The following is an 18,750-nucleotide window of genomic DNA, read 5'->3' as shown; positions in this document are numbered from 1 at the left end:
TCAAGGGCAGAATCTTAGCACAATAATTTTTGAAGTTAGGATATTATTACTAAGACATTCTTTTTTAAAATTTATTTTTATTTTAAGTATAGAGAGAGCACGAGTGGGGGAGAGGGATGGCGGGGTGCAGAGAATCCCAAGCAGGCTCCACGCTCCATGAGGAACTCGATGCTGGGCTCAATCCCACGATCCTGAGATCGTGACCTGAGTCGAAATCAAGAGCCAGATGCTTAACTGACTGATCCACCCAAGCACCCTGAGACTTTGATACCTTAAAGTTCTTATCTTAATACATAATTTCACGTCGTAGGAGTATCACTTATTTTATTTGCATTTTAAAAACAAACCTTATTTAAAATCAGTACTTTTCTGTTTATTCCATTTTTGTCCTGCATCTTTTTTACATACTAATTATAATTCTACTATAGGTTGTTTCATAATGCTGTCTTTTGACAGTCACATTTTACCCCCTAACAGTCACTTTTTGTGGGTTTTTTTTTTTTTTTTGCCTTATTTTATCATTAGGAATATTCTCTTCCACACAGAAATATGCCTTCTCACATTTCTTTTGAAAATCATGGGTCTCTAATTCTCTCTGGGACAGGAGAAATATTTCACTTTCCTCTTGATTCTGCTGTAAGAAAGACCATAGTCTACAGAACCCAGAGATGGTACAGGAATAGTATAAACTCTATACACCTAAATTTGACAATTTACATGAATTCTTCGAAAACCACAAACTACCAAAAATCACTGAAAATGAAATACCTGGGGCACCTGTGTGGCTCAGTTGGTTGAGCTCTGAGTCTTGATTTCAGCTCAGGTCATGATCCCAGGGTTGTGGGAGTGAGTCCCACATTGGGCTCTGTGCTGAGCATGAGGCCTGTTAAAGATTCTCTCTCTCCCTTTGCCCCCCCCCCCCATGTGTGTGTGTGTGCATGCTCTCTCTTTCTCTCTCAAATAAAAAAAGAAATACATAACCTGAATACACCTGTAACTATTAAATTGCTTTTGCATTTTAGACCCTTTTACAAAAAAACCCTTCCAGGCCAAGTTAATTTTACTGGCAAATTCTTCCAAACATTTTAAAAAAATGGAAGGGGCACCTGGGTGGCACCATCAGTTAAGCATCCAACTCTTGATCTCGGCTCAGGTCATGATATATCACAGTTCATGAGTTCAAGTCTTGCATTGGGCTCTGTGCTGCTGGCCTGGAACTTGCTTGGGATTCTGTCTGTCCAAATAAAGAAAGGAAGGGGGGTGGGGGTGGGAGGAAGTGTACCAATTTTGCACAATCTTTTCCAGAAAATAGGAGAAAATACTTTTCAGTTTATTTTATGAGTCTTGCACCACCTTGATAGCAAAACTAGAGAAGGACAGTTTAAGATCTAGACCTAAAAATAAACCTAAAAATCCTCAAGAAAATATTAGCGAGTTGGGTCCAGCACTATATAAAAAGGATAATAAGACCATGTCCAGGTGGGGTCTATCCCAGGAATGCAAGACTGTCTCAGTTTTTGAAAATCAACCAGTGTGACAAGCCACGTTAATAATAGAATACTACTAAGTCTGTAAAAAAGGCATGAACTATTGATACACACACGACATACAGGAACCTGAGAGGCATTACTCTGAGTGAAAGAAGCCTGTCTCAAAAGGTTATATACCATATGTTTTCCATTTATATGACATTCTCAAAAAGCCAGAACCATAATAGTCGAGAATAGATCAGCTGTTGCTAGGAATTAGGGGTGAAGGGAGCGTGTGACTTCAGAGGGATAGCTTCAGGGAGCTTTTTGAGATGATGGAAGTGTTCTCTATCTCGATTGTGGTGGTGGTTACATGCATCTATTCATAGGTTAAAATTTATAGGAGTGTATTTACACACAAAAATGTCCATTTTATTGTAAGAAAGTAAAATTTTTAAAAGCCCCCACAGACCAAATGTGATGATGAACAACAGTTATCAGTCTGCCTCATTGAAATATGGCTGGGGACTTTTCAAATTGGAGCATGTACCCTGACTAAAGCCACTAGTCTACTTCATCTAATTTTTGCCACATTGGAACGGAGACCCAGCATTGTTGGATTTTCTGATTTTCCAAGAGAAGCCAGAATTACTAAATTTTACACAAAATCTGGTATTGTAAAGCATGGTTACATAATTTAAAACAAATTTTTTAAGTGCTGTGTTGACCAGCATAGGTCTGAAAAATAGGCATGCTAATAGGCTGTCACTGATGCTGATGTTGTAGTAGATCATCGTGGGCAGCTTAGTGTTAAAGACAGCCTTGAGTCATTGAGAGAAGACTGATGAATGTCCCTAGGGTTGCTCTGTTATGGGTGTGAGACTTTTATGGTAGACTTATGGTATTTGTGGGTGGCATGGGCTTCTGAAGAGATGTGATATATTTAGGTGACAGAATGATGGTCTGGGGATGGTACCAGAACGGAATAAGTCAACTTCCCTCATCCCGGCTAGTAAAAGCAGTAGTTTCCATTGGAGAAGACTTCAGAGAAATTGGGGCATTTTAAGAAAGGGAATGTTCGGTTCAAGTGGTAAGGAAGTTAGTATGAAATAGAAATCCTACAGGGCTCTGTGAGGGGATTGGCAGAGGAGTGAACACAAGGATGAACCGTGATTGAGGAGGAGTATGACTGAGGTGGACAGGAATGCTAATCTAGGAGGTGAATGTAGGAGTATATTGGGTACATTATATGGAAGCAGAGGAGTTAAGAGTGGCAATCTCTTGGATTTGTAGGAATTGCTGAAACATTTTATACCTCTAAAGCTTGACTCATGCTCTTCCCTCTACCTGGAATGTTGTGCCTCAACCTCCCTCAGCCTTATCTGTATCATTCCTATACAAAATTCTAAATCCAGGGGCAGCTGGGTGGCTCAGTCTGTTAAGCGGCCAACTTCGGCTCAGGTCATGATCTCGCGGTCCGTGAGTTCGAGCCCCGCGTCGGGCTCTGTGCTGACAGCTCAGAGCCTGGAGCCTGTTTCGGATTCTGTGTCTCCCTCTCTCTGACCCTCCCCCATTCATGCTCTGTCTCTCTCTGTCTCAAAAGTAAATAAATGTTAAAAAAATTTTTTTTAATAAATAAAATCCTAAATCCAGATGTTTACGTTTCACATCTGGAAACCATCCCTGGCACTCCTTCCTCACCTCTTCCCCAAGCTCAGACCTCTCTTTCTCATACCATCCAGTATATATCCCTATCTCAGAGCTCACCATCTTATATCATAATTACTTTTTTTTAAGTTCCCCTATAAAATACCATGGTCCTCTGTGGGTCAGGTTCCGTATTTTATTCATCTCTTTGCCTTAGACAGGTAGCACACAGCCTGGCATTGAGCTAGTACCAATAAATATTTCTTGAACAGAGAAGTTAGGTTAGCACATGTTTTAATTATAAGATTGGCATAGCAGGTACCTGGACTTTCTTCTTTCTTTAAGAGCCACTGGTAGTATAGGACTATGAGCTGTTTTGTGATTGGCTCAGATCTGCTTAGAGAAAAAGCAAAACTCAGTGCCAGATAGCAAGTCATGGTTAAGGCCAGGGACATCGCCTTTATTCTCAGTGTCTTCTTTGTTTCTAAAATACAGTGGCAGCCTTTTGGGAAATGATGAATGGTAAGGGAACGCTTTCTGACATTTACATTTGGGCAGCCAGGATTTTATGTGATGCTATTACAGTGATCACTGCACAGAGTATTTATCCTACTGCATTCCTGTCATTTGTCTTTGTAGAAAATCTTGATGGTGAACAGATTTAAAAGACTTTATGTTACCTGGTTCATGAAAAGAATTCTCATCAGGAGCCAGGTGTATTTTATTGAGTCTGTGCCTTTGCAGTTTCTCTGCACAAATTATTCCATTGACCTTTCCAGAGACATCTTAAAATAATCTAACTGCAACTTTCCCTTATTGTGTTAGGCCATTTATCATTATTTAACTCTGGCTGCTCCAACAATTCCTTCTGCTTTCTCTGTCATTGGAACTGAACTTTCAACATCATTCTTTTATTTTGTGGTATATTCTTCCATTTCTTTCCTAAAGTTTTGCTTTAGGCTGTATTTTTTAGACTCTGTTCCTCCATTAGACTTTTCAGGGGCTGGAGAGCCATTTAGTAGAGAACCTGAACTCACAGGAATGAGATGATAAAAGAAACTTCAAGTGATTACTTTTCATGTTAGTGTTTTTCCCTCTTCCCCCTGCCTAATCTCCAGCATAGAATTAAGGTCTTATTTTTCTCAAATAACCAACAATAGGGATGTGGAAGGTGTTACTATTCTTTTATTCATCAGACATAATAATTAGACATTGTTAGGCATAATAGACTTGCACACTAAGTGTGTCTTATGCTATTCAGTCCAGACAAAAATGAAAAGAACAAGTCCATGCCTTCAAGGAATTCAGAATCTAATCAGGATAATGAATGAACTAAAAGTTATAAAATACCTCCTGTAAGCCTCCGCTTTTTTTTTTTTTCCTTCAAATAGAACAGTATACTTTCCTGACAGAGTTATATCATTCATGACATGAGCTTCTCGGTGTGACAAACTTAGCACACCTTATGGCCTCTAGTAAGTTCAATGAATGGGGCTTATATTGATGGATAGATAAAGAATAAGTGGAAACATGAAGGAAATGGCCATGACATCTCTATCTAGACACAAAGAAGTTTTCACAGAGAAAGTAATACTGCAAGAAATTGCATATACAAAGACATAAGGGAATGAAACATAAGGTACATTTAGAGAACCCTAAATAATTGCTATATCTGGGAGAGAGGGATGGACGAGGGGAGGAAAGTGAGAGGTAAGGCTTCTGAGGTAGGCAGGAATTTGAACTTGATCCTATAAGGAGTGGGGGCCATATTAATCAGGGAGTCTTAAAATTAGTCAATACCAAAGAACATTTATGATATATTACATGTCTCTTTCAGGTCTCACTTGCTCTGGAGCCTCTGTCAGAAACTTATGACAGCTACAATCCTCTTCCTACCACTGACATGACAGAAAATGTGGTTTTATCTGAGCAGGAATTCAGAGAATATACTGAACCCAACAATACTCAGTTTCTGGTTCCATCAAGGCCTCGTAGGATACCTACCACCAAAATGGACGGAAAAGAGTTAACAGCTAACAGTAGTAGATCAACCACTCCGAGGTAATTACCACAGTCTGTCAGCTAACTCCCACTGTACTGATCATTTCTTTTATTTGTGTTTGGATTAAAGACTGAATGTAGTCATTCATTCAGCAAATAAATATGAAGTACCTACTGTGTGCCTAGGCCAGTACCAATTACTAGGCATAGAAATTAATGAGACAATTCTTATCTTTGAGGATTGCTCACAATCTATTAGGGAGACCAATGTACAGATAAATAAGTAAGATTAAGTCATACACAGATGCCATGATAGATGTCCATGAGGGAAAGGAGGGAAAGGGTGGTATTTCGTGAAACAGAATGGAGTAAGAGAAATAGATTTTTTTATTTTCTAATTTAAGAGAGATAGTGAGCATGAGTGAGAGGGGCAGAGGTGGGGAGAGAGACAGAATCCCAAGCAGACTCCATGCTTCATTGCAGAGCCCAATGTGGGGCTTGATCCCATGACCCTGGGATTATGACCTGAGCCAAAATCAAGAGTCAGATGCTCAACGAGATGAGCCACCCAGGCGCCCCGAAATAGATTTGTCTTTTATTTTATTTTTTTTATTTTTTTATTTTTTTTAATTTTTTAACATTTATTTATTTTTGAGACAGAGAGAGACAGAGCATGAACGGGGGAGGGGCAGAGAGAGAGGGAGACACAGAATCGGAAGCAGGCTCCAGGCTCTGAGCTGTCAGCACAGAGCCCGACGCAGGGCTCGAACTCACGGACCGCAAGATCGTGACCTGAGCTGAAGTCGGACGCTCAACCGACTGAGCCACCCAGGCGCCCCTAGATTTGTCTTTTAAATAATTACGAGGCATTTGTTTTGTGTCTGGCTCTGTGCTGAGCTCTTTATTTCATTGTCTCACTTGAGCTGCAACCATACGACTGTAGGTGAAGCATGTATTATTTATTTCATTTGGGAGATCAAAAATGGATTTACAAAGCCTAACTACACTGCTCTAAACCACTCATGCACTTTCTGTCTCCGACAAAGTGAAATGTTACCGTAATGGGTAATATATTGCTAAAATTCTCCTTTATTTTAAAACAGGGGAAAGGACCACTTGTACTTTGCAGAGAACTCTGATACCATAAAGGATTCTTCCTTTGGACTACAACACCATCTTAATTCAGGACAGAGTTTAGAGTGTATGACTCTGAAAGGCAGAGCCCCACGGAAGCAGATGTCCCTTCTTAACAGTTCTGAATTCCAGCCTCAAATTACGACAGTGGCCAAGAGTCACAGTGACTCATGCATTGTTTCTTCAAACAACCCCCCTACCAAGGACCTTCTTTCAGGTATGTATGTATTTATGAACAAAGACTAAGCTATATTTATTAGAATTACTCTGCCTGTTAGTCAGTCTTCAAAGAGAACCAAGACTTCTGCTTGAACTAAATAGCCAAATAAAAGTGAGTAATCTCACTGACATTCAGAATCTCTCATCATTTAAAGGCAGCTCCATTAAACCAGTAAGTTACTTCTAAATAATTATTGGTGCTTACAACTGTAGGTTTAGGGAAGGAGCCATTTAAAATGAACCTGGATATGGGGGGAAAGCATTTATCATATCATATTATTCTTTATTTTTCCACAAATAATTTAAAGCAAATATGCTTTTTGTCTCATCAGCAGTATTTAATTGTACCACTGTGGAGAGGCTAGTACTAAATCTGTCTCACATTCTGAAAATTGTTGGTCTCAGTGGAAATATTCAGTGCACAACAACTGCTAATCTTAAACCTGGGAATTGAATATGACTTGCAGCCAAACAGAAGTAGAAGGAAGTCAGTTTACCTATATAAGGGCTTAAATTTAAATTTAAAAGTCCAAATAGGATTATTTGGGAGTGGTATTATAAAAGCAACTGAGGTCCTTACATTACAATGTAATGCTTCAACCATATATCTCTGTAACATTAGTAGCATGACAGGAATTTGTTTCCATGCTCACAAGTAAATTTCCAAAGTAGAATATCTGCAGCATTAGTAGAAAAGTCTTTAAAATAACTATTTAGATACATAATTTACATTAGTCAGGGTATTTTTTTCATGAAGAAAGATATTTCATTCATATTTTTTCAACTGAAATGTCTGTGATGCCCTATTTTAAAAAATATACTCTGATTATAATCTATCAATGTTAATCTTCAGTGCAATCCTAGGCTACATTAACAAGAATGAATTATCCCAATATACTATACTATACTATACTATCTGCACCTGTCAGCTCACACCTGGAATATTTTGTATAGTCACCAGACTTGGAGAAAGATATTTTTTGCTCATTAAGCAGTTACTTACTTAGTACCTATCATATGTCTGGCATTCTTCTACATGTCAGAATACAGCGATTTAAATTAAAAGAAAAACAAAATTCTGCGTAATGGACCTTGTATTCTAGATGGAAAGACCAATGATAAACCAGGTAAATAGGTAAGTATGTAGTGTTAGATGATGATAACGGCAGTGGGAAAAAAACAAAGGAAGGCAGATGAGAGAAGGGGATTTTAGTTTTACATAGGTTGGCAAAGGAAGGCCTCATTAAAAAAATAACATGAGGGGCGCCTGGGTGGCACAGTCGGTTAAGCGTCCGACTTCAGCCAGGTCACGATCTCGCGGTCCGGGAGTTCGAGCCCCGCGTCAGGCTCTGGGCTGATGGCTCAGAGCCTGGAGCCTGTTTCCGATTCTGTGTCTCCCTCTCTCTCTGCCCCTCCCCCGTTCATGCTCTGTCTCTCTCTGTCCCAAAAATAGATAAACGTTGAAAAAAAAAAATTAAAAAAAAAAAAATAACATGAGAGCAAAGATCTAAAGAAGATGAGTTCCTTCTAAAGAGAGTAACCAGGTTGAGGAAGGGACCACCAAGAGCTATTTAGCCTCACAAAAACAGCTATCATTTATTGAGCATTCATTATGTGCTAGATACTATGCCAAGTACCTTATCCACATAATCTTACAAAAACCAAGTGAGGTAGGGATTGTTATCCCCATTTAAAAACGAAAACACAGGCTCAGAATTAGGGAGCTCCTGTCCTGTCAAAGGGGGCAGCTGCTCCTCAGCTCTAGTTCATTATTGCCTTTAGACTCTAAGGCGAGGTCCTCTGCTTTATCCTACTGTAGGTTCATTGTTTACCTAGGCCTGCCTTTTTTTTTTCATTTTTCCTTAAATCAGGACTTTTCTGGGGTGCCTGGGTGGCTCAGTTGGTTAAGCGTCTGACATTGGCTCAGGTCATGATCTCACAGTTCATGGATTCGAGCCCAGCATCGGTCTCTGTGCTGACAGCTCAGAACCTGGAACCGGCTTCTGCTTCTGTTTCCCTCTCTCTGTGCCCCTCCCCACTCATGCTCTGTCTCAGTCTCTCAAAAGTAAATAAACATTAAAAAAAATGAAGGAAAAAAAAAGACCTTTCTGCTCTACTGTCCAAGCCAAGCAAAATATGACAGGTACAGCACATGGACTGCCAATGTGTAGTCTCTTCCATGAGATTTAATGAGGATCAGTTGTCTTAAAGATGAAACAAGACAGATTGTGACTCAGCCTGAGTTAATAGTATGACCTGTACAGGGGCGCCTTGGTGGCTCAGTCGGTTGGGCGTCTGACTTTGGCTCAGGTCATGATCTCATGGTTCATGAGCTCAAGCCTCATGTTGGGCTCTGTACTGATAGCTCAGAGCCAGGAGCCTGCTTTGGATCTGTGTCTCCTTCTTTCTCTCCCCCTCTCCCTCTCACACTCTGTCTGTCTCTCTCTCTTAAAAATAAACATCACACACACAAAAAATAGTATGACCTACACACAATAGGAAAGGACAGTTTCAAGAGGTAGTGAATTCTCTATCACTGGAAATGGTCAAGCATGAGCTAGTTCACCTTCTGATGGGACTTTTTTAGATTGTATTGAATTTTCAAGTGGACAGATAGGATGTTTTAAGGCCCCTTCCAACCACAAGATTCTGGAGAACTAAGGTTAAGTGGCCCACTCTAGTCTAAAGTAGGTCTAGAGCTGGGATTCTGAGAGGGATGTAACAAATACTGTAAATGTAAATGTCTTCCTGGTCTTTATTATACCGACATGACACCAGAAAAGAGGTATAGAGCTGAATTGGTGAACTGGCTAGTATTTATGAAACATGAACTGCACCTCCTTCTTATGAGAGTTGCGTTTAGAATAGATAGCAAGGAGTCAGAACAAAAACCAGAAACTGTACATCTCCCTGAGTTTAGCAGGGGCTGTGCACATGGCACGTGGAAAATAAACAAGGGAAACATTTGTCCTAAACTCACTTGAATGCCTTTTTTAATTTAGGAAATGATTACTGAGTTGAGGTGCAGAAGGATGCCATGACAGCTCTTATAATGTAGGTACCAGCTTCCCCTTGAGAAGGGGAGATCAGATGTTTTTTAGTTGCCATGTCTTTGACTTTAGAAAAGCTTTTCCAAGAATGGCTGTTTCAACAAGGAAACCACATGGAGGCCAATAAATGGGACCATCTGTGCTCAGACTTGTCCTACTTGTTTTCCTCAAGGTTTATTTCCTTTTTAAAACCTGCTTTTGGAAAATATCTTAAGTACCTATTCCCATTTAGATATAAATTACTGATTAAGTCACTTTTAAATTATTCCATTCTCTGAGGAATTTTTATTTAACAGGGATAAAAACTTTTTTTTTTTTTTTGAGTTTATTTATTCTGAGAGTACATGTCTGTGTGCACAAGCGAGAGAGGGGCAGACAGAGAGAGAGGAAGAAAGAGAATCCCAAGCAGACTCCCAAGTATCTTTTGAGTGATTGTTTTAGATCAATCATTGTTTTGAGTATTGGGGGTACAATGATAAATAATGTATAGTCTTTGACCTTAAGGAATTCAGTCTAATAAAGGAAACAGACTCCAAAGCAGATGTAGTACAATTACGTATGATATAAACAACAGTGGACGTATTTATTAAAACGTTTTATCAAATGCCTGATATATACTAGGCACTGTATCAGACACTGAGAATATAAAAATCAGCAAGAGCCAATCCCTGGTCTCAAAGTTGATTGGGTGAGATAGACAATTATAATACTGTATGATAAATTCTTTGATGGAATTAAATACCCAGAGCTTTGAGAACATGAAGTATTGTATTTATGGAATTGAAAATAGTTGGGTATGTTAGATCACAAAGTACCAAGGCTATTATTTCTCCAGAAACATTTTGGGTATCAGTAGAAAAACTATTTTTCTACATGGCCCTGAAATCAATTGAAGTTTACTATCAACACTGCTTGTTATTATCCACTTTATTCATAGTACATTTGAGTGTGCCTACCTCATTGAAGAACTTTTTTTTTTTAATTTTTTTTTTAATTAACGTTTATTTATTTTTGAGACAGAGAGAGACAAAGCATGAACGGGGGAGGGTCAGAGAGAGGGAGACACAGAATCTGAAACAGGCTCCAGGCTCTGAGCTGTCAGCACAGAGCCTGACACGGGGCTCGAACTCACAGATTGTGAGATCATGACCTGAGCTGAAGTCGGCCGCTTAACCAACTGAGCCACCCAGGCGCCCCGTAGAACTTTAAACTGTACTGAGTAAAGCCCAAGTACCAACTAGAAACTAAAAGAAGAATTTTCTGTCACATAGCAATCTTTAGCTAAATTTCCAATGCCAGCAAGTCCATGTTTTCCTCACCCTTTCCCATTGAATAAACAAGACAATCATTTTTTTTGGCTGAGTCTTAAAGAAATTAAAAAAAAAAAAACAATACTGAACAATTATTGTGCTACCATTATTTACATTAAAAATGTTAATGTATATTAAGTGAAAAGCAATTTCAAAACAGTATACGTATGTTTACAAAAGAGGAAATATATAAATACGTGTGTGTGTATACATAATTTTAAAAACTATAAGAAATATATCACAATATTAACGATAAGTATTCCTGGGTAGTGACGTTAATGGGCATATTAGAGGCTGCCTACATTTCTTGACCTTTGGCTCCCTCCACCTTAAAGTCAGCAAGGATACATTAAGTCTTTCTCCTGCTTCAAATCTCGGACATCATAACCTACAAAAAGGCAGGGAAAACTCTGCTTTCAAAAGGTTTGGGCAGGGGCTCCTGGGTGACTCAGTCAGTTGAGCATCTGACTTTGGCCCATGTCATGATCTCTCGGCTTGTAGGTTTGAGCCCCACGTTGGACTCTGTGCTGACAGCTCAGAACCTGGAGCCTACTTCAGATTCTGTGTCTCCCTCTCCCTCTGACTCTCCCCTGCTTGTGCTCTGTCTCTTTCTCTCTCTCTCAAAAATCCACAAAGCACAGGCGATTCATTCTCTGGTTCTTTACAGAAACAGGCTGTGGGCGCCTGCTGTAGTCCCCACTGAAGTAATGTTGGGCTGAGTTAAGCAGTGGTAGTCCACAGTCCATGATTCTGTTACCTCTTGTAATGGGCCCTGATCAAAAGATACATGGCAATCATGTGCCTTGCAGACTCTGATAGGTTATAATACTGTAAGAGAAAGGATTCCATTTTAAATTGCATGTCAAAGAGCCATATGTAGGTTGAGATCTTTGGCTTGATTATCACGCGGAAAAATTTTCTCTTAACAGTTTTCCTTTGGGCAAAGACTTTTTTCCCCCTTGGAGTTCTTCTGTGTATATGTATTTTTAATTTGAATTTTATACACACACACAGTCCCTTGCACTACTTCTCTTTCATTGCCTATTGCTGTTTCCCCTGTATGCACATTTCCTTTGCCCCCAGGCAGTGTTAACATTATTATGATCATGTGCACACTATGTGGATGAGCATATAGTCCACTGTGACCTCATTCCCTTTTTTGTTGAACTTGTTTTTCCTGGAGTTCTGAGCATCTTGTTTTGTTTGTTGGCTTTTTTTTGTGAATTTGCCATTGAGTTTATCTCCAAAGTCCCTCCTAGTGTGTTTCAGTACACCAGAATCAACTGGTTTGATCTTTTTACTTGGGGCCCTCCAGCAAGCTAAATGCAATCAGGATTAGACCAAAAAAAAAAAAAAAAAAAAAGGTTTGGGCAACCAAGAAGATCTCTCTATCTTAAGGTTGACTGATTTGGAACATAATTACAAAATCTCTTCACAGCACTTAGATGAATGTTTGAATCAGAGAGAAGATATATGTACACCAGAGTTGGGAATCCTGGGGGGAATTATCTTAGAATTCTGAATGGTCGATCTTTATTTTCTTTTAGTTTAGTTGTGTTTTCATTGAACATATGATATTTTGGGTTTTGTTTTGTTTTTTTACTTTTTAAGCTATATTTTCAATTCTTTATACTAACAAATGTTAGATGTTTATGGATCTTGTTTTCCCCCCCTTGGCCTGACTACCATATCTTCTTTCTTTTTGGAAGCTTTAAAACTCTAGACTAAGAGAGATGGGCACTTGGTGTCTAGTCTCAGTTAACCTCCAAAGCAACTCTGGAACCTCAAGAAAATAATATTTTCCACTGTTCCTTGGAATAATGCCACTGGTCCTAAGCTTTAAAAAGATGTCTAAGGACCAAAGTAGGGTCATATCTAGTATAGTAATTAAAATCATAGGATGTAGGTGCGCCTGTCCAGCTCAGTTGGTGGAGTGTGCAACTCTTGATCCCAGGGTTCTGAGTCTGAGCGCCATGTTGGGTGTGGAGATTATTTAAAAACATAAAATCTTAAAAAAAATAATAATAAAAAATAAAAATCATAGGATGTGAAGTCATACTGGTTATACTGTGTGTATAACTTGGGCAAGTTACTTATCTTCTGTGCCTCAATTTTCTTCATCTGTAAAATGAAGAAAATAATAGTACCTATCTCAGAGACTTCTTAGGAGGATTAAATGAGTTAATATATAATATATGTAGAGTAGTGCCCAGCACATGGTTAAGAGTTCAGTAAATTATCATTGCTATTATTGTTGCTGTTGCCTAAGGATAGTAAATTTACTTAGGTAGGTTTTTCTTTTTTTTTTTTTTAATGTTTATTTTATTTTTGAGAGAGATGGTGTGAGTGGGGGAGGGGTGGAGGATCTGAACCAGAATCTGTGCTGACAGCAGACAGCCCAATGTGGGTCTCAAACTCACAAACCACACAATCATTACCTGAGCTGAAGTCAGGTACTTAACCGACTGAGCCACCAGGCGCCCCACTTAGGTAAATTTTTCTTATCAGAAACTCTGAAGCCTTCATCTTGACTTTTCTATTAACCTGTTGTATGATCTTAGACAAGTCATGGGAATTTTTTGGCATTCTTTTCTTCATTCGTAAAGTATAAATTTGGAATAGATTATCACTATGGCTTATAAATTTTAGCTGGTATAGTTAGTGTTTTTTGGATAATAGTGACATTATTATAAATAATAGAATTCAGTAAGATATCTAGATACAAAAATAATATGTAAACATTATTAACTTTATTATGTACAAATACCAGTTGGAAGAGTCCATGCATTCATATAATGACCCACCACCATATAATGACCCTAGACACACTGACCTCCCTCCAGAATAGACTTCATTTACTGCTGTAATGCCAGCATCTGAAACAGTCCCCATAATAGCTCAGTAAACATTTCTTGTAAAGGGAGTATCCTCAAGAAATTCTCAAGCTGGTGGGGAAGGCAGACAATTCTCAAGCTAGTGGGGTAAGCCATTACAATATACTAGGTTAAGTCTGGTCATAGAAGGAGAGATGCCGAATATTGCAAGTATTACTATTGGATTTTAGATTTTCCATGTTCTGCTTTTGCCCTCTTCAGCTCTGTTAGAACAAGGCAATAAACTGCGTAATGCCATGGTGATTTCTGCAATGAAATCGAGCCCAGATACTAGCATGTTGTTGGATGAAGTTCATCCTCCCATGAAGGAAGATTTCCTCAGAGCTTCAACACAGTAAGTTACAGGGTAAACATGATTCTTAACAGTTCATTTCTTAATTGCTGCTAATGTGTGTTTTTGTTAAGTTATAGACTAAATAATCTTAGAAATGCTCAGCAAATAATTCTTTTTTTTTTTCAACGTTTATTTATTTTTGGGACAGAGAGAGACAGAGCATGAACGGGGGAGGGGCAGAGAGAGAGGGAGACACAGAATCGGAAACAGGCTCCAGGCTCTGAGCCATCAGCCCAGAGCCCGACGCGGGGCTCGAACTCACGGACCGCGAGATCGTGACCTGGTTGAAGTCGGACGCTTAACCGACTGCGCCACCCAGGCGCCCCTCAGCAAATAATTCTTAATGTGGTGGAAAGGAAGCCTAAATAAGGAGTTAAGACACTCAACATCTAGACCTAGCACTGGCATTTGCTAATTTATGTAAATGGCTAAATTCTTTTCTCCCTATAAACTGGCATGCTTATATGTATAATGGGGATACTTTCTCCTTCTCTGACAGAAATCAAATTACATTCTAAGGTAGAAAAGGGTTTTGTAAATTGTGAAGTTTTATATATATTTAAGGTAGTTAAGTCTAAAGTGTGTTCAATTTTATATTTGAACCATCTCCATGTACTATCTCTTAGCGCAGTTAATTCTGATTTAGATTTCTCCTCTATGTTAGCCACTCAGAAAGTACTTTTCCATACCATAGAATCAAAGCCTTGTCTAAGAACCAATTTAAAGACCACATAGAAGATCACCTCCTCCCTCCAACTAAGAGTACATTTTGGAAACATGACACAAAAGCTGACACCAGAGCCATACAGCTGCTCTTGGGCAGGTAAGGGCTTTTAACTATATTTCTTCCTTTTAAATTCTTCCTTCAATTCATTGTGTATATTGTTAACAGATTTATCTTCTGAAAGCAACACTTCCTTAGTCAATTGACTTCCAAGTCAATCTCTTGATTATTTGCATACTAAATAAAAATCACTACTTATTACCTACTAAGTAAAAATCTAGTCTTTAGCCTTTTATTCTTAGCTTCACTTACAGAATGGTCTTGCACCTTTCTATTGTTATCTCCCAGTTCTCTCCCCAATACCACTGTTAGGGTATAATTTTCAAAACTCAGATTTTATTTTTCTATTTATATATATTTTTTTAATGTTTATTTTTGGTAAAGAATAAGAGAGAGCACAAGCGGGGAATGGCAGAGAGAGAGAGGAAGACACAGAATCCAAAACAGGTTCCAGGCTCCAAGCTGTCAGCACAGTGCCTGACACGGGGCTCAAACCCATAAACCGCAAGATCATGACCTGAGCTGAAGTTGGACACTCAGCCAACTGAGCCACCTAGGCACCCCTCAGAACTCAGATTTTAAACAGATACAGCTTAATTCAGGGTCTTATTGTGCCTCTTATTACCTATGTGGCCAACGTAATTAGGCATGAAAAAAGTAAAAGGGATACAAATTGGAAAGGAAGAAGTAAAACTATCTCTATTCACAGATGACACGATCTGATCTGTACAAAATCCTAAAGAATCCACTAAAAAAATAAAATCAGGAAGACTGCAGAATATAAGATCAATATACAAAATCAGTCATACTTCTGTATCCTTGTAATGAACAATCCAAAAATGAAATTAAGAAACAATTCCATTTATAATAACATTGATAAGAATAAAATACTTAGGAATAAATTTAACAAGAGAAGTGCAAAACATAAACTCTGAAAACTGCAAAACATTATCAAAAAAAGTTTTAAAAAATTTAAATAAGTGGAAAAAATTCCCATGTTCATGATTCAGTGCAGTCTTTCTCAGAATTTCAGTTGACTTCTTTGTAGAAATTGACAACCTGATTCTAAACTTCCTATGAAATTGCAGGGGACCCAGAATAGCGAAAACAGTCTTGAAAAAGAAAAAAGTGGGAGGATTCACACTACTTCTCATTTTAAAACTTAGTGCAAAGAAGTAGTAATCAAATCAGTTTGGTACTGACATTAGGGCAGATATATAAATCAAGGGAATAAAAATGAGTTTAGAAATAAACCTGGGTTTATGGTCAGCTAATACTCAACAGGATGTTCAGTCAGTGGGAAATATTCTTTTCAACAAATGCTACTGGGACAACTGGCTAGCCACATGCCAAAAAATGAAGTTGGACCTTTATCTCAAGCCATATTTTAAAAAAAAATCTCAAAATAGATGAAATAGCTAAATGGAAGAGCTAAAACTATAAAGGTCTTAACAAAAATTGAGGTAAATCTTTATGACCTTGGATTCAGAAAAGGTTTCTTCAATATGACATCAAAATCAAGCAACAAAAAAATAGATAAATCAGACTTAATGAAAATTAAAAGTGTGCTTCAAAGAACATTATTAAGAAAGTGAAAAGACGACAAAATGGAGAAAATATTTTCAAATCTGATAAAGGACTTATATCTAGAATATATAAAGAACTCATACAACTTAATAATTAAAGGGCAAATCATTCAGTTAAAAATATGTCCCCCCCCCACCTCCCCAGGGTGCCTGGGTGGTTCAGTAAGTTAAGCATCCAACTTCAGCTCAGGTCATGATCTCACAGTCCATGGCTTCGAGCCCTGAGTCAGGCTCTGTTCTGACACCTCAGAGCCTGGAGCCTGCTTCAGTTTCTGTGTCTCCCTCTCTCTCTGCCCCTCCTTGACTCACAGTCGGTCTCTTTCTCTCTCTCTTTTTGTCTGTCTGTCTGTCTCTCTCTCGCAAAAATAAACAAACATTAAAAAACACTTTTTTTAAATATGAGCAAAGGATCTTAATAGAAATTTCTCCAAAGAAGATGGTGAAATGGCTAATATACACAAGAAAAGATGCCAACACCATTAGTTGTCAGAGAAATGCATATCAAAATCACAGTGAGATACCATTCATATGCTCTGGGATGGCTAGAATCAAAAAGTCAGATAGTGTTGGTGAGGATGTGGAGAATTGGGAACCCTCATACACTGCTTACAGCAGTGTAAAATGGTATAGCTACTTTGGAAAATAATCACTTCCTCAAACTGTTAACATGTAGAGTTACCATTGACCCAGCAATTCAGCTCCTAGGTATACACCCAAGGGAAATGAAAACATAAGTCCATGCAAAAACATGTACATGAATTTGCATAGCAGCATTATTCATAATAGTTAAAAATGTTCATGAGATGATACATAGGGAAGAAAAAAGTGGGATATTCATAAATTGTAATATTATTTGGCCAGAAAATGGAATAAGGTACCGATAACATACTGTAGCTTAGATGAACCTTGAAAACATGCTGAATGAAAGAAGGTTGTCACAAAAGAGAACATATTTTATGAGTCCATTTATATGAAACATACAAAATAGACAAATCTGGAGAAACAAAAAGTAGATTCAGGGGCTTTTTAGGGCTGGGTATGATGGGGGGTAAGTCATAATAGCTAATGGATACATAGTTTCTCTTTGAGGTGATGAAAATATTTTTAAAGTGTGGTGATGGTTCATATCTGTAAATATACTAAAAACTACTGAACTCACTTTAAATGAATGAATTATATGTTATGTGAATTATGTCTAAATGAAACTTTTTTTTAAAAGAATCTAGCATAAGGTCTGAAGAAAGACACATCAAGATATACAATCATGAATTTTCAAAATACTGGGTAAAAGGAGACGATCTTAAAAACTTCTAGAAAGAAAAAAAGAAAGGTCATATAAACAGTATCAGAATTGGAATGACATCAGCTACTCCGGAGAATTGACCAAGATGGTGACATAGGAGGCTTCTGAACTCCTGTTCTCCCATGGACACATTGAATGTAAAGCTACGCACAGAGCAGTTCCCTCTGAAAGAGATCCAGAGACTGAGCAATTTCTACATATTGTATGAATGAGAAAATACCATTGAAATGGGTAGGAAAGGCAGGTGACTGTTTTGTGTAATATACAGAATTCAATACAAGAAGTCAAGGAAAATGAAGAAACAATATGTAAAGCAAATATGAGTAAATCTGAAGGGATAAATAACAGCAATACAATAATAGCAGAGAACTTTAATACCACATGTTCCACAATGGATAGATCATTCAGACAGAAAACCAATAAGGAAATACTGGACTTAAATGACACAGACCAGATGGAACTAATACACATATATAGAACATTCCATCTAACAGCTGCAAAATACATACTTTTTTCAAGCACACATGGAACATTATCTGTGATCATATATGGGGCCACAGAACAGTTCTTAATATATTTAAAGAGATGAAAATATCAGGCATTTTTTCTGACCACAATAGTATGAAACTAAAAATCTCAAGAAGAAAACTAGAAAATTTACAAATATGTGGAATTTAAATGACAGGCTCCTGAACAACCAGTGAGTCAAAGAAATCAAAAGGGAAATCAAAGTAACTTGAGACAGGAAATTGGAAACACAAGCAGATCTAAGAGGAAAGTTTATTGTATAAACATGTACATTAAAAAACAAAGTAGGGTGGCTGGGTGGCTCATTTGGTTGAGTCTCTCACTCTTGATTTCAGATTGGGTCATGATCTCATGCTTCTTGAGATGAAGCCCTGAGTCTCATGTTCATGAGATCAATCCCAAGCTTGCTTGGGATTTTCTCCCACTCTCTCTGCCTCTTCCCTATTAATGCATTCATGCACTCTCTCTGTCTCTCTTTCAAAATAAATAAA

General features: G+C 38.1%; 1 protein-coding gene across 11 annotated transcripts in view; it reads left to right on the top strand.

Annotated features, from left to right (window-relative positions):
* C2CD3 (C2 domain containing 3 centriole elongation regulator) overlaps window positions 1-18,750 on the top strand; it is a 146,983-nt gene that overhangs the window by 16,157 nt on the left and 112,076 nt on the right. For 6 of the 11 annotated variants that reach the window (XM_086678282.1, XM_086678275.1, XM_086678276.1 and 3 more), the window contains 4 exons: window positions 4,954-5,177; window positions 6,221-6,468; window positions 13,926-14,058; window positions 14,723-14,881. In XM_086678282.1, coding sequence (XP_086534408.1) covers window positions 4,954-5,177; window positions 6,221-6,468; window positions 13,926-14,058; window positions 14,723-14,881 — 764 coding nt within the window. Of the gene's footprint in view, window positions 1-4,953; window positions 5,178-6,220; window positions 6,469-13,925; window positions 14,059-14,722; window positions 14,882-18,750 lie in introns of those variants that run through there. The other 5 variants (XM_086678277.1, XM_086678278.1, XM_086678279.1 and 2 more) reach the window with 4 other exon arrangements.

Source organism: Puma concolor, chromosome D1 (genome assembly GCF_028749965.1).
Source record: "Puma concolor isolate L17-30 chromosome D1, mPumCon1.1.hap2, whole genome shotgun sequence".
In the NCBI taxonomy this organism is placed as follows: domain Eukaryota; kingdom Metazoa; phylum Chordata; class Mammalia; order Carnivora; family Felidae; genus Puma; species Puma concolor.
This window is presented reverse-complemented; position numbering and strand designations above follow the sequence as displayed.